General features: G+C 38.8%; 1 protein-coding gene across 3 annotated transcripts in view; it reads right to left on the bottom strand.

The window, feature by feature from the left end:
• Positions 1–22,547, bottom strand: part of LDAH (lipid droplet associated hydrolase) — a 97,142-nt gene that overhangs the window by 49,382 nt on the left and 25,213 nt on the right. For 2 of the 3 annotated variants that reach the window (XR_005718423.1, XM_040224913.1), the window contains exon 4: positions 16,004–16,173. Coding sequence is in view for 2 of the 3 variants with exons in the window: in XM_040224913.1 (XP_040080847.1) it covers positions 16,004–16,173 (170 nt within the window). In the remaining variant the exon portion in view is untranslated. Of the gene's footprint in view, positions 1–5,728; positions 6,898–16,003; positions 16,174–22,547 lie in introns of those variants that run through there. The other variant, XM_040224914.1, reaches the window with a different exon arrangement.

The raw sequence follows: 22,547 nt of genomic DNA, 5'->3' as shown, positions 1-22,547 counted from the left end.
ACTGGCTCAGATCATCAGATCTCAAAGCAACCACATTTCGTTCTTGTGAAGCATCTTTCATTTAGTGCCTGCTAGGCTTTTTCCACTTCAGGGAATTTTTTGAGGCCTACACTGCATATTGTTCACAGATTTTCCATAATAGCAAGAAGGGAGGGTAGACCAGCCTAATGCACACAGGGAAACCATATTAAAGAGTCTTTTCCTTTCTTAACCTTCACATTCATAGTTCTCATCTCCACAAACTGACAGACTTGCAAAGAATCTTCTGGCTGGAATAAACAATAGCCACAAAAAACCAATTTCACAGAATTTTGCTCATCTGTTTCCACTTTCTGCTATGTTATCTCTTCACTGACTGCTATGCTCCATCCACTGGGGCTCAGAATCTGTTCTTCTGTGAACATCGAGTTCATTGACATAATAAGGTCTGAACGTAGCAAGGCACGAGCTACGCTTTTCAACCTGTAACCAACCAACTGCCAAGTTATTCACAAAGACAACAGCTTTGACTTAGCATGTGCCACTTGCTCGCTCACACCCCAGGGCCTCTTAAAGTCCTGGCCACTATGAAACTTGCAGTCTGATGAGATTTGAAATAGGTCCGCTTCACCCTAGCAGCAGGCAATGATCCCAACCTGTGATTTTGTCATCACATTCAAAAATTAATAACAATCATGAGGCAAGCCAACAAGATATACACCAATCTACAACCCAAATTATCTTGTGAAGGGGGAGAAGGCAGGGTTTATTAACAACAACAACAAGAAAACTGCAAGGAATGGAAAAAGCCTAACTAATTGAGTGGAGCTCAGTTCAGCTCAGTTCAGTCGCTCAGTCATGTCTGACTCTTTACGACTCCAAGGACTGCAGCACGCCAGGCTTCCCTGTCCATCACCAACTCCTGGACCTTGCTCAAACTGAATGGAGTAGGATGAGTTAAAAAGCTAGGATGGCTGCTATTGAGATGCTGCTACTGACTGTCAGCTGCTATTGGTTTCATTGATGCTACCCTTTCTTTCCCCCTGTGATTGTTATCTCTTGCTGTGGAACAAGTTACCAAAAACTTTACCTCTCTGAACCAACTTTCTGTTATGAAGTCATAAAATCAAACTGCTTTTTTAAAAAGGAAAGAAAACATATAACCATTAAATTATTACAAAAATATGTGCCATTAAAAGAAAATTTTAAGGGTGAAAATCACTCCAAAACACAACATTCAAACACAACCTCTGTATTCATTTTATTTTCAAGCTTTTAAATGCATGTTATCTCTTGATATATAGTTGTGCTCTACATTCTCTTTATTATTATTATAGCATCCTTAATATTCTATAATTATTTTTCATGTCTTAGAATGTCTTTTGAAAATATACTTTTAATAATTGCACATTCCATATTCAAACTTCCCTCATAGTTGGACATTAGGATGTTTAAAATTTTTGATACAATAAATAATATTTGTACATGAATGTGTTCTTTACTTTTGAGATTAGTTTCTTAATACACATTCCAAAGAAAGAATTAGTAGGCTCAAAGGCTATGAACACTTTTCATAGGAATTATTTTTTTCTGGTAACACATGATCATTGTAAAAAGTAGAAACAATATAGTCTCCACTTCCTATACACCCTTACTTCTACCTCCCCCAGAGACAACCACTGTAAGCCACATGGTATTTACCTGTTCAGACTTTCTAAAAATGCATACAGAGGTAGACACACACAACACTGAACTCTTTTTTTTAAATACTGAAATAGCAGCAACTCATTTTGATAACGGTTGAGGTACATTCATCAAACATCGAGTACTACCATAGTCAATAGGGTCACTATTAACTACTACCATACACTAGTTTATTAAGCACTGTGTCATACATTGTGCTAAGTACACCTTTCTGGATAGACTTTATTCTAACTCTTCCTCAGTGAATTATCTGTACATGTCCTTTGTACTTTTATCTGAGAAGCTGCTATTCTTTTTCCTGATGTCCACAAATTCTTTTTTAATAATAAGACTAGTTAGTGGCTGAGAACATGGACTCTGAAGTTAAACAAATGTGGGTTCAAATTCTAGCACATCCCCAATAAGCTGTCTAACTTTGAACAAGTTACTTCTGTCCTTCTAAGTCTCAGTTTCCTCATGTATAAAATGGGAAAAGAACAGCCTCCTTCAAGAGTTGTTGAAAGAATTAAGGTCCTTAAATTATAATTATAGTAATATGATAAATAATTATAGTAAAATGGCTAATAATAATTTAATCTTTAATTATACTAAATATCTACAAGGGAATTAGATATCTTAAATACATCCTAATAAATAACAGTACACTTAAAAAAAAACTTTTTCCTTACCTTCCTGAAATTTAAAAATATATTAACTTTTATGATTGGAAAGAAAAGCCTTTAATTTAAAGAAAGGACTCACAAACCAACCGTAAAACAACATTCTAGGGACTAAGAAAATCTGAATATGAACTATATTAGATAATACCATTAATTTTGTTAGGTGTGATGACATGGTAGTTATATAAGAAAAAAGTCCTTCTTAAAAGATGCACAGTGAAGTTTTTAAGGGTGAGATATGAGGGCTTTAATTTATCTGAAAATATCTGAAGAAAAAAATAGGTAAAGAGAAAATATTAGTAGCTATGTTACTTCAGATAATGGCTATCGGATATTTATTATACATTTTTTTCATTCAAAATTTTTCATAATAAAACTTTTAGTGATTAATTTTAAAAGATGTCTCTTTTTCCTTCCCATTAATATTAGTTTAGATGATAATATTCACATGTCTACCAAAATGGACTGCAACTGAAGAATATACCTTAAACTGCTTAAATACCCTTCCCAGGCTATGCCTAAGTTTCACCTGTACAAGCTGGGGCACCAGTGATTAGATAAAGGTCCTCTTCTGTCACTAGGAGAATATTCTCAAAACTTGTTACAATGCCACATATATAATTACTTCATTGCCTAAACATATAAAAATATAGACAGTGGAGTTTGCTGGAATGCAGAAAGTCTCTGCGAAGCATATGACTGAGAACTTACACACAAAAAAGCAGGGCTTAAATCAGCATCCACTGACAGACCTCTGCCACCTTGCTGCTTAAATCTTGGAACTTAAGACTTCAAAGAAATGAGAATGAAATATAGTCCCATCCCAGGCCTGAATCATTGAAATGAGAAAATCTGTCTTGGTAATGCTGTTTCCCTGTATCAACACCTTTACTCAAGGGGACTAGCTGTACCTGTGGATAAGATCCTAGGTGCAAAGAACTAGAACACATGAAATACAGACAAGAAGATGTTTCTTTTAGATAACTTGATAAACATTCCTCTCGCTTCCAAGGAATGATATGAGAAGACAGAGATGACATGCCATGAAAAGACCAAGGACAGATTTAATTGTCCATAACATCTTGAACATTCTACATTCCAACCTTTTGGAGAAAGTTCTAGTTCTCAAACTAGAGCATGCAGCAGAATCACCTGCATGCATGTGTGCTTAGTCATGTCCAACTGTTTGTGACCCAAGGACTGTAGCCCACCAGGTTCCTCTGTCCATGGGATTGTCCAGGCAAGAATACTGGAGTGGTAGCCACTTCCTTCTCCACGGGATCTTCCTGACCCAAGGATTGAAGCCAGGTCTCCTGCATTGTAGGCAGATTCTTTACCATCTGAGCTACCAGGGAAACCCCAGAATCACCTACAGTACTTGTTAAAAACACTGATTGGTGGGTCCCAGGCCTAGAGTTTAAGATTCTTAAGTGGTGCCGAATAATTTGCATTTCTATCCCATCCCTGATGATGCTGATACTGCTTTGAGAACTACTGGCTCAGATAGATGAATCTAAAGCCTTATGTCATCAAATATATTCTACTCACAACTACTCCTGGACCAAGAAGAATGCTTAGTTGCTCAGGAGCATCAGACTCTTTGCAACTCTATGGACTGTAGCAGCCAGGCTCCTCTCTCCATGGAATTTTCCAGGTAAGAATACTGTAGTGGGTTGCCATTTCCTCCTCCAGAGGATTTTCCCAGCCCAGGGATCAAAACTGTATCTCCTGACTCTCCTTCATTGGCAGGCCAATTCTGTACCACTGAGCCACCTGGGAAGGCCCAGGAAAAGGTGGTGATAAAATGTGTTTAAGCAGGAAATGTAAGGCTTTCTCTGCCTAGTAGCCATTTCACTTCATCTGCCCTATCTGTAGTGAGATAGTAAACATATCTCACTAACTCCTAATATATACCGAACTTTTAAGAGGATGCGGAGAATTTTCCATATCTGATAGTCTATCATGGACCACAAATACTAAAATGGCTCAATTTTTAAATCTGAAAAGTGTTCAGAAATTCTCAGATGAAATGCATTAGATAAAGTACTAAGTATTAACATGCATGAAGAATGTTCTATTATAAACTCCTGTTTTCACTTTCTTGCAGCTTTCCAAAAAATTAGCCCTTTGTGGTGAAATTTTCCATGCTTGGTTTCAGCCCAAAGGTGATTTTTTTTTTTTGCAAAGTTTGAGAAAAATATATTAAATAGTTTTTGAGTTATGAAAAGATGAAAAAAGCCCACACAATTTTTCCACTTTGAAAGCAATTTCAGGATTTTTTTTTCATATGTAGGTAACTGAAAAAATGGCTGAAGCTGAAACTTTCCATGTGTTTAGTTTTCAACAAGGCAGTCTATGGGTAATTCAGAAAAGACAACGTGTGTGTGTGCACACATAAACAGACAACAAATATGTATTTAAAATATATATACATGATTAGAAAAATAGCATTTCATCATAGTCTGCACAAACCTTCCCTAGAATAGGGGATTTATGAGAGTCTTTCACAAGCCAGAGTGGTTGTTGACTGCCTGACCCCTGTGGTTTTCTTGCACCAGGGTTCACTAATGGGTCATGTAGACACAACTGTAGAACTACTGTGCACTGTGTTTGCAGAATCTTCCAATTCCCTTCACATTCTATCTTTCCTTTTGCCCCAGCTCAATTCTAGGTTTCTGCTTCAGTCTTTGGAGTTTAATCTCTGCCCTTGCCTGTGCCTCAGTACCAACTCCCTTGATCTTCCATGATCCAGACATTCAGCCATGTTCTTGCTTCTTCCAGTTCTCTCTTACTTCCCTCAAAAGCATTCACCCACTTCCCACTAAAACTCTCCTTGTGTATTTGAAGAACTCAAGTCTTAAATAATTAACAGTTGGAACCTTAAGTTTAGGTCAAATAGGTTTTTATGGTTTGTCAGAGCAACTTGCTCTAATTATTTATAATCATAACTTTCCTAACTAACTCACGTGAAGGCCAACGATAGGAAAGCTAGAGAACAGAATATAAAGTCCTAGTTTTGCCATTTACTAGCAGTGGTGAAAAACTACCCAGGCATGATCTGGAAAGGCAAAACCTACTGTAACTAGAACCACACCTTGTTATGTAAGCTGTATATCATTCTGTTGGGCAAGTCTTTCTATAGAAATGCAGCATTTGTAATATTGCATTTCAACCCCCATCTTTAGATCTTATTTTTGGTCTACCTATACGTGTTATGACTTCTCTTTCACTTTTCACTTTCATGCATTGGAGAAGGAAATGGCAACCCACTCCAGTGTTCTTGCCTGGAGAATGCCAGGGATGGGGGAGCCTGGTGGGCTGCTGTCTATGGGGTCGCACAGAGTCGGACACAACTGAAGCAATGCAGCAGCAGCAGCAGCAGCTAACTAACATATAGATAAGATATAATTCCTTGGAACTTTGTTCTCCTTACCTGTAAAATGGGAAAAGATTAGGTTGTTAATAACTTTGCTACACATGAACATGTTTTGTAAATTTCAAATGAATGTTGGATAAACTGTATTAGTAATGATAATAACTTCAATTTTTAACTGTTTCAAGTTTCTGGGCTTATATGAAGAACCAAGCACAAGGCACAAAAACCCTTTTGCAAGGACATGAAGATTGAGAAAAATCCAAGTATTGAAGTGTGTAGGCTTAAAGGACAAAGAGAAAGAAATCTGTTCCAATAAAGATTTCTATTTCATTTTCAGCATCTCTCTCTCTGCATAGGCTATTCCCGCCAGCAGATGCTAAATTCTCTACCACTTACAGGGAAAAGATGTTTCCTAGACCAACTTGTTCCTTAAGTTATCATCTTATCTTCTCCACTTCACTGGCCAATTCGTGGAGCACCTAACTTTCTTCAACCTCCTTCTCCTATTATTTCACTAAAAATGTTCTCTTCTAGGTTATCAATGACTTTCTGATTACCAATACCAGAAGCTTTAAATTTTCCTTCTCTTCAACTGTAGTTACACTCAACTTCTTTACCTTATCCCAGTTATCTACTCCTACCTAAAACACCATCCTCAAATGTATTGTTTCTGATTCTGTGGGTCAGGAATTCAAACAGTGCTCAGCTAGACTTTGGCTTCACATGGCATAAAATTGGGTCACTTGCTTGGCTGCTTCCCATAGCAGATGGAAAGTTTAAGAAGGTTTCACTCACTTCTGGGGCCTCATGATCCCCTTCTGGGTGGCCAGCCTGGGCTTCCTCATAGTTTGGTGGTCTCAGGGTTACTAAACTCTAATTTGGCATTTGGCTTCCAAGAGGGAGAAAATGGAAGCTCCCAGTCCCCTTAAGGCCTGGGCTTGGAAGTACCAGAACATCATCTCCTCTGTATCCTATTGGTGAAACCAGATCACGTACCCAGCCCAAATTCAAAGGGGAAGGGAAGGAAACTCACCTCCTGAGAAAGGAATGGCAAAGAATCTGTGATTGTCTTTAATCTACCACATTCCTATGCCTTTCAAGACATTCTCCTTTCTCTTTTCTTCACTTCTGTGGCATACCCTAGTAGAGGTTAATGACATTCAAGTTCCTTACCTCAACCTACAATAAGATATACATTCTATATTGTAACCTAGGATTTCAACACATACTCATAAAAACACATACTCAAAAAACATTCCACAATACATACCTTTATAACAATAAAATTAATATTTTCCATTCTATTTTATTTTGCTTTATTTTACTTTTATTATTTTTAAATGCTGTTTTATTGTTTACAAACATATGTTTCCCTTCTCTGAAGAGGACTGTACTCCATGGCCTCCCTGCTGGCAGACTTGTTCATGTGAGTTTCTCTGTCCAGTGTAGTATGAGGAGTGACAAATGTCACTTCCAAGCAGAGGTTTTAAAATGCAAAGTGTGGCTCACTATTTCCTCTTTATTCTCTGCCATGAGAAGCTATTTCATCAACCTGGGCTCTGGAATAAGAGTGCATGGAGAGAATTACACGAGGGCAGCCTATCCTCAAAGAGTGATAAACAAATCTTTATTGTTAAAAGCCACTGACACTGTTACCAAGGCATAGTATACCGTATCTTGACTAATCCATAGGCTCCAACCCACTGAAGTGAATTCAGGACCCACTAATGGATTGCAGCCAATTGTCTGGAAAATTATTATAAGTTCTGCCTTTTTCTCTGCTTCCTCCTCTCCATCCTCCTTTCCATCAAATGAAGTCACTTTCCTAATATACATCTATGACCTGTTTCTTTTCTCTCTTTAACAATGTCCCTGGGTGAATCCTGTCTATTGTTTTCATTATTTCTCATCTGAACTAGCCAACTTGACTATTCACTTGGTTGTTTACTTTTGATTCTATATTCTCTCTCCATTTCATTTCCTTTTCACTGAGAAGCTAATTCACCCAATGCATGACTATTATTATCACAGGTCCTTCAGCGGCTCCATGCTGCACAGAAAATACAGTCTAAACTCTCCTGCACTTGCACTCTATCAGCCTAGGTTCTCCTGCCCCACTGCTCCCTTCATGCACACTGTGCTGCTTCCCTTACAGTGCCCAGAGATAAAAACCGTTTCTCTCTTTTTTTTTTTTCCCCATACATTTCCTACTGTTTAGAATAGATAGCAACTCCCACCTTGCCCAAAAAAATCCCCATCAAATTCTATTTCTAAATACTGACTCATCCTTCCTCTGCTCAAACACCTGCTCTTCAATGATGCTTTTGTCTGATCTTCTCAGTTAGAAGTCACCTCTCTTTTCAAAACACTCAGAGCCTCATGAGACTTCATTTTGCCTTCTGCTTCTTATCAGTTAATCTAGGGACAGGACTCTTGACAACAGTTACTTTGAGAAATGAATTATCTCCTACTCTTCCCCCACCTCTGGATTATCTTGACTGTTGAACACAACTTAGTGTAATCATATAAATATTTCTCACGAGCATGTCTAACTCTGCAGACAAGTAGGTTCACCAGAATAGTGTAAGTATACCACAAGCCCAATGACCTCATTTCTTTCAGAGTATTTGAATTTATTTTTTTCCTAACATAGATGAGATGTACTTCTGATTCAACACATAGATGAGATGATCCAACATGCTATTTTAACTCTTTTGGTAAAGTTTTTCAAGCTTCTTAGTTGTCCTTGTGGTGTGTTTTGAGTATCTTGCTAAAATACTAAAATTTTGATTATCTACATACATCATGGGGATGCTCATAATAAACCAAAGAAAGTAAGCTATTATTTCTCTAAGAAATGTCAAAATCCATGTACTTAATTTTGCCAGTTTTACTCTTATATCTTCATTTAAGATGTGTCCATTTTTTACTTGAAAAGAAATTCTACGATTATCTGTTTTCTCTATTTGCAGCAAATCAGTAGCAGCAAAGTATAAGTAGGGAGGAGAAATGGTACCTAACACTGACAGAGGAGATGGAATAACTATAAAATAAACAGACATGAGAATTCTTTTTTAAAAAAGCACTGTCATCTAAGAAATTTCAGGACATGGGCAAAATCCCTTTAACTGTATTTTACTGTATAATAGTATCAAAATGATGTCCTTGAATCATTAGGGAAAAGTTCTTCTATAATCAACATACATTGTTGAAGAATGCAGATAAGTTAAAAATATGTTTTAGACAAGTTTTTACCCAAATGGATATAATGGTCTAGGGCTTTAAAGAGTAAGTTTAAGTAATCTGGAAATTTCATTTAGAGAGAAGGTATTTTTGCCAACCAGACAGACAAAGGAAGCTCTATGGTATTGTACATTTTCCCCAAGGAAGGCCAAATAATATAAAAAACTAAATTTTGAAGGATCTGGTACCCTTGGAAAGAGAGGAAGTGTTATCATTAAATGCCATATAAATTGTTAGAGGAAAACAAAAGTTAAATTACTTGAATTTCACTTTATGACTTAGTGCCCAGTTAAGAATCGAGGGCTTTCAACTCTCAACCTTGAACTTTATGCAATTTTTTGGAAGAATCAGATGGCACATTTTGAACATACAGAAGACTGATTTAAAGGAAAGTTCTAGATAGTGAGATGATTACATTTTTATCCCCATGTCACCCCTTCTGCCCCACATTGATGGAGCAGTATTCATGTGGTTCAGATGGTAAAGAATCTGCCTGCAATGCAGGAGACTGGGGTTCGATCCCTGGGGTTGAGATCCCCTAGAGGAAGGTATGGCACTCCACTCCAGTATTCTTGCCTGGAGAATGTAATGGACAGAGAAGCCTGGTGAGCTACAATCCATGGGGTTATAAAGAGTCAGACAGGACTGAGCAAATAATACTTTTTTCTTTTTCATTCATGGGGTCTAATCTACTACTCCATGAGCTACAATGAAATGAGTTGCATATAGCTGATTGTGTACACTCCAGGAACATTCCATACTATCTGGAGGCTCTGCCACCATCAAAAGATTTACAGAACCATCAGATATCTTCTTTAGATTTTCTTTATACCCACAGCTGGGCTTTCCTGGTGGCTGAGTAGTAAGAATCTGCCTGCTAATGCAAGAGACATGGGTTTAATCCTTGGATCAGGAAGATCCCCTGGAGAAGGAAATGGTAACCCACTCCAGTATTCTTGCCTGGGAAATCCCATGGACAGAGGAGCCTGGTGGGCTACAGTCCATGGGGTCACAAAAGAGTTGGACATGACTTAGTGACTAAACAACAACAACATATCTACAGTTATTGTAATCATATCGTACCCCTAGATTAAGATAGAGCCAAGGCTGAAACCTGGCAAGGCATTTTTACCTATAAAATTAAAGATGAGGCTAGACTGTCTCTAAAGATCCTACTAATTCACTGGAAAAGACTTTGATGCTGGGAGAGATTGGGGGCCAGGAGGAGAAGGGGACGACAGAGGATGAAATGGCTGCATGGCATCACTGACTCGATGGACATGAATCTGAGTGAACTCCAGGATTTGGTGATGGACAGGGCGGCCTGACGTGCTGCGATTCACGGGGTCGCAAAGAGTCAGACATGACTGAGCAACTGAACTGAACTGAATGGAATCTGAAATTGTGTTTATTATTTTGAGTCATGACAGTGCTATTGAACAATCTTCCAACTATCTATTTTCTCAAGTTTCTTTTAAAAATTCTTTATTCTGGACATTCACATCAAAACATATGAAGACTTATATAATTTTTAAATTATAATTTCTCTATATAGAAATTATATATAGATATAATTCTACCAAATTTGCTTAAAGAAACAAAATTTTTAATATGAGATATTTAAGAGTGGGTCAATTATTTCCTTCAGTATATTAAAAAACAGGTCAGATATTATGTGTAAAATATACAGTAAGTCTCTTAAAATCATTTTATGACCATAGTTTCCTATCATTAGTTACAAAAATATTATAAAGAACTGAACCAAAATAAAACCAAATAAACCAGCTACTAAGCTACACATATGTCCTCAAAAATCTTATGGGAGTCAAATATTCCAGTAAAAATAACATAAGAGATGGAAACACAAGTTTCTTATTATCACACTTCATATGTTGTAAAACATAACAGCTAACTTATTTTTGGCAAAATGATTAGGGATTGCAACACTCTGGCTAATACAAACTTATTTGATTGTCAAATACATCTTAAATGGAGCGTATCATGCTAACTTCAGGCATGCAGGCACTGTGCCGTCTGAGATTAGGCCAGAGACACTGAAATTTCAACACTTCAGCAGGGATCACACCACCAATATTAGCTGGGCCAGGTGTTTAAATAGGGGTGTGTATTGGGGGGAGGACTTCAACAGTGCAGTTAATTGAAACCAGATAAAGCTTTTGAATAATAATTAAAAAAAATCATACAGATGTTCACCCTCCTCCCGGGGTAACCTTTATGGACAATTTATTGCATGCGCTATTTTCTAGAGTACACCCTTTATAAGAAAACACAGCCTTTTGTGTTTCTCTGGAAACTCTATAATCACAGCATGAGTTATGTCTCCACAATTAGACTAGGTTAAGCTCATGTTTCATCTGCCTTTTCTCTTTTCACCACTATTCCTGCAAGGGCAGGAACACCTGAAAGCAGATCTTTAATGAGAAAGTGATAGAGCTGAGGAAGCTGCAAGAAGCTACATTAACTGTAAGATGCACGGTACTACTTCTTTCCCAACAGATATGTGAACACAAGCCAAAAAAGAGAATGAAGTTCAAAACAAAAGTGCTCAACAACTATTTTCAAATATGCACAGGAGAAATTAAAGATTACATGCAGAATGGACGTGGAGCAAACGAACAAAAACTGAAAGGAAAGATCTCTAGGTTAACAAATCGAAGGACTCAGAAATGGATCTTTTTTTTTTTTCCTATGTTTACAGAATGGTGTAAATACACCATTCAGGGTTCCCCAGAGAATCAGACTCCAAACATTTATTATAGGGATTGGCTCACACACTCAGAGAGGCTAAGAGGTCCCACACCACATGCTACCTGCAAGCTGGAAACCAGGAAAGTGAGTTGTATAATTCAGTCCGAGTTCAAAAACGTGAGAACCAGGGGAATAGGTGAGGCCAAAGGCTTGAGACCTGGAACTACAATGTCACAGGGCAGGAAAAGATGGCCGTCTCAACTCTAGGAGAGAGAAAGAAAGAATCTGCCCTTCCTGGAATTTTTGCTCTATTTGTGCCCTCAATAGACTGGATGATGCCCACCCACCATGATCAGGGCAGATCTTTTTTACTCATTCCAGTTCAAATGCTTATTTTCTCTGGTCCTCACAGACATACTCAGAAATGTTTTACTAACTATCTGAGTACCCCTTAGACCAATAAGGCTGACACGTAAAACTAACCATCACAAAGAATAATGCAATTATTATTTCAAACATGCAAGTACACTTTCAAAAATGGTTTTAAAGCTTTTGAAACACTTGGAACAACCAATAACCAAAAATAATACTTCATATCAGTTTGCTACATTTTATTTGACAGGACCAAGTTACTTCCTACACCAGGAAATGTATTCAGTATTTTAATTTATATATCCACATGCTTGACAGTACATCACACAAGTGAAATACTAACTGGGATAGTGGTGGGGTGGGCAGCCTCTGACTCGGCCCCCAGTGACCCTCACCTTTTAATATTCATGCTTTAGTACAGTCCACTCCCCTTGAGTTTGCGCTGGATTTAATAATTTGTTTCTAACAAAGAGAATTCTGTAAAAGTAGTGAGATATCATTTCTGTAATTAAGTTACGGTCTGTGACTTCCATCTTGCCAGCAGACTCTTTCTCTGGCTCTTCTCCCAGACTTGCTCTGATGGGGCAAGTTAGAGAGGCCCACATTCTAACGAACTGAGGGTGGCCTCTACCCAACTGCCAGTGGTGAGCCGAGGCCCTCAGTCCAACAAACTTGAAGGAGTGAACTGAGGCAGATTCTCCTCAATTCAGTTCTTCACATGAGACCACGGCCCTGAAGACACTTTGATTACAGTCTCGTGAGAGACCCTGAACCAGAGGACCCAGCCAAGTTATGACCAGATCCACAGAAACTGGGAGAGAATAAATGTGTAGTGCTTTATGCTGTTAAGTTTTGACCTGAGATTACTAACACAGTAGTTAACCTAATGACTGAACCAGTGCTTCCAGTTATTCCCACTATGATAACAATAGCTAATACTTATATAAAACTTTTAAGTTCTAGGTATCATTCTTTATATGAAAGAAAGTGAAAGTGAAGTCGCCCAGTCGTGTCCGACTCTTTGCTACTGCATGGACTGCAGCCCACCAGGCTCCTCCGTCCATGGGATTCTCCAGGCAAGAGGACTGCAGTGGAGTGCCCGTGCCTTCTCCAGGGGATCTTCCCAGCCCAGGGATCGAACCTGGGTCTCCTGCATTGCAGGCAGACACTTTTACCAGCTTAGCCACCATTCTTTATATAATTTCTCACAAAAGTCCTTTGAAGAACATATTACTATCCCCTTTTTACAGATGAGGAAACAAAAGTACACGGAGACTCAATAACTTGCCCAAGGTCACACAAGCAAAGTATGACAGCAACTGTCTGAACCTAGGTGTCTTGTTTCCAGAACAGAGTCATAGCAACCGTGCAAAGAGAACTGCTAAGGGCTGGGACTAGATATTATGCAAACAGTAACCTCATAAAATGGTACCAGAGGAGCTTCAGAGGCATAACAGAGATTAGAAGCCATGCTAAATGCTAAAAAAAAAAAAGGGGGGGGGAGCCTGCTTTCTGATTGAAATGCCTTATCTAGGGGCGGGGGGAAATAGAGTAGAAGCAATAATATAGTGAATAGAATGTGATCTAGAATTGATTGAATTCACACTTAAAATGAAATATATACTTTCTTATACCCAATGTGAGAAATTAACAGCCCCCTTTTGGTATGAAACACCACATCCCAGGAGGTTACAGTTGTACTTTTCCCAATGGCAATTATAAGTAAGAAGTTAAGTGTGTTCAGTCGGTGGGAAAAGGAGCAAATTTCTAGTGAGCTGTGAGACTAAAGGAGATCAGTCCTGGGTGTTCATTGGAAGGACTGATGTTGAAGCTGAAACTCCAATACTTTGGCCACCTGATGCAAAGAGCTGACTCATTTGAAAAGACCCTGCTGCTGGGAAAGATTGAAAGCAGGAGGAGAAGGGGATGACAGAGGATGAGATGGTTGGATGGCATCACCGACTCAATGGACATGGATTTGGGTAGACTCCGGCAGTTGGTGATGGACAGGGAGGCCTGGCGTGCTGCAGTTCATGGGGTTGCAAAGAGTCGGACACAACTGAGCGACTGAACTGAACTGAGACACCATTGAGGATGTTTTATCACATGGAGTGAAAACCTCCCAGGCTAAGGAGGTTCCAGGAAAGAATCATTCCTGTCTTGCCTTCAGATTACCAGGTTAAATAGCACTCCTTCATGCTCCCACACACTCTCTATTCATATAAGACAGTAGGTACCATACCTATGGGTTAGTTTGTGTTTTCCATTAGGCCTCAGGCTCTCTTGGCCCCACAGACTGTTTTATTCACTGGGATGTCATCAAAACGCAGCATGAGGCCTGTTACATGGCAAGTGCTGAATATGCAAGTTTGTTGAAGGAGGAAATAATTTATGTTGTGAACCACATTTAATGCATCATTTCAATGGTATATGTCAGTAAAGGTATGAGGTTTTGTTTTATTTTGAAGTGTTGTATAGTTCGCTAGCTTTCCTGGAACTTTAAACAGGTCTTTATGTCTCCAGTGTCTCACTTATTGTCTGCTGCACAGTGGCACGCAGTAAGTATTTATGAATGAGTGTCTCAAAAGGCTGCCAAGCTACAAAGCAGGTAAGGATGCAGACTTATGACTAAATAACGATCTAGTGTTCCTTAAGCACAGCTGTTTTCCTGTCAACAAGGGTGATGATAAATCTTCCTCCTTTTGAGAGGAGGTATGAGAATTTACTGGACATGAATCTGAGCAAACTCCAGGAGATAATAAAAGACAGGGAAGCCTGGCGTGTTGCAGTCCATGGGGTCGCAAAGGGTTGAACACAACTTAGCAACTAAACAAGAGCAAAAATGAATATTTATATAATTCTCTTCCTAGACAAGATTCTTGCCTCAGTCTTAGTTGGTGACTGCCTTTAAATAATCCTTTATGAATGACAGCAGGTTATATGTAACTTAAAAACTCCAGATCACCCTAGATTAAAAGACATTTGCTCAACTAAAATATTACAAATTAACTATCTGTTGTTGTTCATTCATTCAGTCGTGTCCAACTCTTTGCAACCCCATGGACTGCAGCATACCAGGCTTCCCTGTCCTTCACTATTTCCTGGAGTTTGCTCAAACTCATGTCCACTTAGTCAGTGATCCCATCTCAACCATCTCATCCTCATCCAACTCATCTCATCCTCACCCCCTTTTCCTCCTGCCCTCAATCTTTCCCAACATCAGGGTCTTTTCCAATGAGTTGGCTCTTTGCATCAGGCGGCCAAAGTATTTGAGCTTCAGCTTCAGTTTTTTCAATGAATATTCAGGTCGATTTCCTTTAGGATTGACTGATTTGATCTCCCTGCAGTCCACGAGACTCTCAAGTCTCTCCAGCACCACAATTTGAAACCATCAATCCTTCGGCATTCTTTATGATCCAACTCACATTTGTACACGACTACTGGAAAAACCATAGCTTTGACTATATGAACCTTTGTCACCAAAGTTATGTCTCTGCCTTTTAATATGCTGTCTAGGTTTGCCACAGTTTACCTTCCAAGGAGCAAGTGTCTTTTAATTTCATGGCTGCAGTCACCATCTTCAGTGATTCTGGAGCTCAAGGAAATAAAATCTATCACTGTTTCCACTTTTCCCCCTTCTACTTGCCACAAAGTGATGGGACCACATGCCATGATCTTAGTTTTATGAATTTACTATGCTTTAATTTTCTAAAACACAGGCATTTATTCAGAAAATTCCTACCTCCTTCAGCATTATTTTTGAAACACTGTGGGAAAGGTATGAACATACATTCAACATGGGCCCACAGTACTACAGAGATAGGGTAAAGGTAGCCACCAAGGATCCTTCTCTGTGTTCTACTTATCAATTAAAGAAGAGACAAAAGAGCAAAGGACATCTGAGAGGACTTGTGCAAGTGCACAATCAAGTACCGACAGTCACCTCCGGAGGCATACTTACTGGGAGCTCAGGTGCGTGCTTCAGAATCTCAAGGGAAAAATAGGAGCCTATGGAATGGCCAATGACCACAAGCTTCATTTCCTTTGGCACCTGAGTTCTCAGGAAAGCTAATTTGTGTTCTACTTGACCATGGAGTCCATAGATGTCCTTAATTTCTTCAGCATTTGGATCTAAAAGAAAATATATAAGTACTTTTCATTCAGTAAGTGAAAACAATCATTTCACCAGGGAAAATATCTTAATGAAAAAAAAAGAAAAAACAATAACAATAGTAGTAGCTATCATTTATTGAAAGCCTACCATATGCAAGCCACAATGTTGGTGTTTTATTTAAATTATATCTATCAATCTTCACAACAACCCTGGAAAGGAATATTCTTATCTTCATTTTATAGAAGAAAATACCAAAGCTCAGATGTTAGGAAATAGATTGGCAGTTACACAGCTATGAAATGGGACCAGCGAGATTCAAACCCAGGTCTCTGTCCTTGAAGCCCATGACTCTCAATTATTCCCTGAACTATTGTAGTTTAGGCCAATGGTTTTCAAATTTTAGCATGCATCAGGATCCTCTGGAAGATTTGTTAAAACACGGATTCCTAGGCCCCATTACCAGTCTCTGATTCAGTGGGTCTGGGCTGGAGCCGGAAAATTTGCATTTCTAAGTTTCCAGAAAATGCTGATCCTGCTGGTCCCAGGACCACACATTGAAAACCACTGGTTAGGCTCAGTTATATGACTAGTAGACAGCCAAGAAAATCTATGACACTGCTTTGATAATCTTTGTTTGTTTAGAGAAATCAAGACTGAAACATTTAAGTAGAAATGTTTTAAACTTTCCTTTTAACCAGCACAGTCCTGACCCAAAATATTCTTTCTTCCTTTCACAAGGAAGAGCTGTCTTCTATTCTTCAAGATCTAGCTGTTTTCTATTCTTCAAAATTTTATCTAGCTAATTTTTAGGAAAAGTGAATGAGCCTTCCTTTGTGTTTAACTCGTATCCCATTCTTATTTAGCATTTTATTATACTTGTATAACTGTCTTTTCATTTCCTCCTTTAGACTGTGAGCTCCTTGAAGGCAAGGTCCATCTTTCATTTCCGCGTCCTCTGTGAATAGCACCCAGTAAATATCATTGTTGAATGAAAATATGAACTGACTAGACAATCTCAGAGCATGCTGCCAGCTCTGATACTGTATGAGCAGAGAAAACTTCAATAGGTTTTCCCTGTGGTGTTGGAGAAGACTCTTGAGAGTCCCTTGGACTGCAAGGAGATCCAACTAGTCCATTCTAAAGATCAATCCTGGGTGTTCTTTGGAAGGAATGATGCTAAAGCTGAAACTCCAGTACTTTGGCCACCTCATGTGAAGAGTTGACTCACTGGAAAAGACTCTGATGCTGGGAGGGATTGGGGGCAGGAGGAGAAGGGGACGACCGAGGATGAGATGGCTGGATGGCATCAGCGACTCGATGGACATGAATTTGGGTAAACTCCGGGAGTTGGTGATGGACAGGGAGGCCTGGCATGCTGCAGTCCATGGGGTCGCAAAGAGTTGGGCATGACTGAGTGACTGGACTGAACTGAACTGAACTGAATGAACACGTATCGGGTTTTAACCTCAATGACAGGGTGTAGTATATTTCAAAATTTCACAAGGTAGTCAATGGCTTTCTAAAATTTGAATCATTGGAATACTAAAGTTCTTGCCTTCATGACTCCTATAAGGTACTGATGCAAACTATAATAAAAGTATCTAAAACTCATTTTGAAGAACTGCTCTTCAGTTTCATCTGTACATGCTGGTTTTTCTTCCTTCAGTGCTCAGTGCCCTCTTAATCTAGTTAACTAACTCCTTTTTATCCTTCAAACTCTCAACCAGTGTTACCTCCCTCCTCTGAGAAGCCTTTTTGTGGTTCAGTCTGTGAGGAGTAAAGCAGCCCTCTCTCTTTCAGTTTCCGCAACATCCCATGTCTATCTCACTACATGATCCTAATTTACTACTGCTGTACTATTCATATCTTGCTTATCTTTTTCTCCAATGCCTGGCATACAGTTACTGAAACGCCTTTTGCTGGATCACTGAGGCTCAGTTCCCTGGATCACTGAGGCTCAGTTCCCTATTTCAGCGGTACTATGGAAATAGGCCATTTCCCCGGTGACCTGCGTTCTGCTCTGATCCTTCTTTCCAGGTCAGTCTAGAATTCATTCTCCATTTAACAAGGAAATTCAACATAAAACAGAATTGGGAAGAGACAGAATTTGATTTTCATAGGACCTCTGATGTCTCCAAATCCAAATTTTGATTTAGTTAATATTCTATCTGAGTTCTTTACACTCACTATGCTCACAAATTTTCTCTGCTCACTCTACCCAGGAGTGATCACATTGTTCTGATACCCCAAAACAAATACCTATAATATGTGTGACCAAGTTCTTTATTTTTCAAAATAGACAACTTTTGAAAATGTTGAAGTTGTCCTTTCATTGGGACAGTATGGTATAGTACAAAGATCAGGAGCACCCGAGACAAGATAATCTGGTTCTAAACTCCAGCTAAGCCCTCACTAAGAGACTCATGCAAATCCTTCAACCTCTGGCTGAAGTCTCTTTACATATAAACAGGAGATAGCAGTTTTAGCCTCTGAGGAATGTTGCTTGCATAACACTTTAGAGCACAGAGGCAGGGTCTGGCATAAACCATTTCAGAAATGAAACTTATGATTGCTATCATTCCAATTCCTGTCATTTAAGGCCTCCCTCAAATAGACACCAAAAACATTTACATGATTAGAGCAAACAGAAAGAAAATGAGCTAAATACAATAAACATTTAAAAACTTCATTGATCCTAGAAATAAGGCCCTAAAACATATTTAAGGATGCTGCTGCTGCTGCTAAGTCGCTTCAGTCGTGTCCGACTCTGTGCGACCCCATAGATGGCAGCCCACCAGGCTCCCCCGTCCCTGGGATTCTCCAGGCAAGAACACTGGAGTGGGTTGCCATTTCCTTCTTCAATGCAGGAAAGTGAAAAGTGAAATCGAAGTCACTCACTCGTGTCTGACTCTTAGTGACCCCATGGACCGCAGCCTACCAAGCTCCTCTGTCCAAGGGATTTTCCAGGCAAGAGTACTGGAGTGGGTTGCCATTGCCTTCTCTGTATTTAAGGATGATTATAATTCAAATCATTACTGAAATGAATATTTCAGAGGTAAGTCTGTCTTTAACTCTGGGAATTGCTCAAGGATTGCCAAGATAAACACACCATTTAGTGTTTTCTGAAGTAATGAGATTAATGGGGAAAGTACTTTGTATAAATAAACAATCAATAATAAAAAATTTCAATGTGCTCTCTGGATATTATTTTACTAGCAAAAACTAAAAGCCAAAAGAGTATCTATATACTTGACTGTATACTTTCTCTATTATTAATATACTCTGAAAAAATTCTAGGAATCATTAGCTTACTCTCCATAAAACAATGCAAAAAAATCACAATCAATTGTACCAAAATCAGGATAACATGGAAATGATTTATAGCATTCTTATTATAGGGAAAATGTCCTCCAAGTTACAGTCAACTAAGTATATTTGGAACAAACTGTTTCTAAATTGAAGACTGCCTGAATTAATGGATGGGATCACTCACCTAGAGCCAGACATCCCAGAATGCGAAGTCAAGTGGGCCTTAGAAAGCATCATTATGAACAAAGCTACTGGAGGTGATGGAATTCCAGTGGAGCTGTTTCAAATCCTAAAAGATGATGCTGTGAATGTGCTGCACTCAATATGCCAGGAAATTTGGAAAACTCAGCAGTGGCCACAGAACTGGAAAAGGTCAGTTTTCATTCCAATCCCAAAGAAAGGCAATGCCAAAGAATGCTCAAACTACCGCACAACTGCACTCATCTCACACGCTAGCAAACTAATGCTCAAAGTTCTCTAAGGAAGGCTTCAACAGTACGTGAACCATGAACTTCCAGATGTTCAGGCTGGGTTTAGAAAAGGCAGAGGAAACAGAGCTCAAATTGCCAACATCTGCTGGATCATGGAAAAAGCAAGAGAGTTCCAGAAAAACATCTCTTTCTGCTTTATTGACTATGCCAAAGCCTTTGACTGTGTGGATCACAATAAAGTGTGGAAAATTCTGAGAGAGATGGGAATACCAGGCCACCTGACCTGCCTCCTGAGAAATCTGTATGCAGGTCAGGAAGCAACAGTTTGAACCGGACATGGAACAACAGACTGGTTCCAAATAGGAAAAGGAATACGTCAAGGCTGTATATTGTCACCCTGCTTATTTAATTTATAAGCAGAGTACATCATGAGAAACGCTGGGCTGGATGAAGCACAAGCTGGAATCAAGATTGCTGGAAGAAATATCAATAACATTAGATATGCAGATGCTACCACCCTTACGGCGGAAAGTGAAGAACTAAAGAGCCTCTTGATGAAAGTTAAAGAGGAAAGTGAAAAAGTTGGCTTAAAACTCAGCATTCAGAAAACTAAGATCATGATCCCATCACTTCATGGCAAATAGATGGGGAAACAATGGAAACAGTGACAGACTATTTTGGGGGGCTCCAAAATCACTGCAGATGGTGACTGCAGCCATGAAATTAAAAGACACTTATTCCTTGGAAGAAAAGCTATGACCAACCTAGACAGCATATTCAAAAGCAGAGACATTACTTTGCCAACAAAGGTCTGTCTAGTCAAAGCTATGGTTTTTCCAGTAGTCAAGTATGGATGTGAGAGTTGGGCTATAAAGAAAGCTGAGCACCAATGAATTGATGCTTTTGAACTGTGGTGTTGGAGAAGACTCTTGAGAGTCCTTTGGACTGCAAGGAGATCCAACCAGTCCACCTTAAAGGAAATCAGTCCTAAATATTCATTGAAACGACTGATGCTGAAGCTGAAACTCCAATACTTTGGCCACCTGATGTGAAGAACTGACTCATTGGAAAAGACCCTGATGCTAGGAAAGATTGAAGGTGGGAGGAGCAGGGGACGACTGAGGATGAGATGGTTGGAATACATCACCAACTCAATGGTCATGAGTTTGAGTAAACTCTGAGAGTTGGTGATGGACAGAGAGGCCTGGAGTGCTGCAGTCCATGGGGTTGCAAAGAGCTAGACACGACTGAGCAACTGAACTGAACTGAATCCAATTTACTAATTCTTTATCAATATATGGCCCTGAATAGGATATTGACAACTCCCTTTTAGAACCTGAGCCTCTTTCTTAGACCCATCTCAATGAAATCCACTTCATAGCTCATTTACTGATTATAGAGTTTATTTCAAAAGGTATGTATAATCTGTTCTTTGAGAAATTAAGTAATATCAATACTTCACCTTTACTTTTCATCTATTTGTTCAAACTGATTGATCCAGTTACTAAAATTCTGTCAATTTTGGATCAAAATTGACATTGTATATCTTCAGGTACACTGGTAACTATTATTTTCTTTCATTTCACATGAACTAAATTGACTATTCTGGTAGAAAACAGTGACTAACTGGCCAATGAAAACACAGATGTAAATACAATACATTCCCTTGTCTTCAAGGAGCTCACAGTCTAATAAGAGGAAACAGAAGTAGATGAAAATACCATTACAAAATATTGAAGTAAGTATAGCTCAAGCATTTCCTTAAGAAAATAGTTTTATTGGATCACAATAGGAAAGTAACACCCTCCTGAATTCATAAAAAGTACTGTGCCTTTCTCCATGTAAACCAAGAGAGATACCTGGAAAATACATTTATTATATTCACACTACTATAGCTGTAATTTTAACTACACATTTGAACACTATCACAATGGTCTAAATTTAACAATATATATTTTAACAACACATCCACATACATATTTATCTTGATACGCACTGAATATAAATGCACACGTTTTACTATATATTGCTACACAAACAGTATTTACAAGTCACCAATGACCACAGAACTAACAAGTCCAAAGATTAGTGCTACATGAGCCTTCTGCTAGGACTGAGCCTGCAGACAGAAACTCTCTAAATCTTACACCAGAATTTTCTCAACCAGTGAAGTCTCCTATCCTGGCCCAATCATTACTCCAAATCTATACCTTAATAATAACTTTAATTAAATTAAACAGTTTACACATGGAGATTAAGGGCTAAAAACAGCACTTCATATTTTAAAGAATACTTTAAGCAAGATGAATGTATAGCTTGCTCTTTAGGTCAAGCTTTAAAAAACACACAAAACAATATCGTGTGTTGCTTAGCATTATCTATACATAACTAAAAAGAGAAATGAAATTTACTCTAAATTCATGATAGTATAACACAAAGGCATAAAAGTGTGAGTATAATTTTGGACACCACGATGAGTTCTGTGTCTGTGGTTATGGGAAAGGTAGAATGTATAAGGTTAGAAAGGAAGGTTGAGATGAGATCAAGTAGGACCCTGAACATCACCCTGGAGTCTGGACTCCACTGTGTAAGCAGTGAGAAGAGACCCAGGGATCTCAAAGGGAAGGACAAAGATTCCATCTGTGTTACAG

Source organism: Oryx dammah, unplaced genomic scaffold (genome assembly GCF_014754425.2).
Source record: "Oryx dammah isolate SB20612 unplaced genomic scaffold, SCBI_Odam_1.1 HiC_scaffold_25, whole genome shotgun sequence".
Taxonomy (NCBI): Eukaryota; Metazoa; Chordata; class Mammalia; order Artiodactyla; family Bovidae; genus Oryx; species Oryx dammah.
Note: the sequence above shows the minus strand (reverse complement) of the source record. Positions and strands in the feature narration are given on the sequence as shown.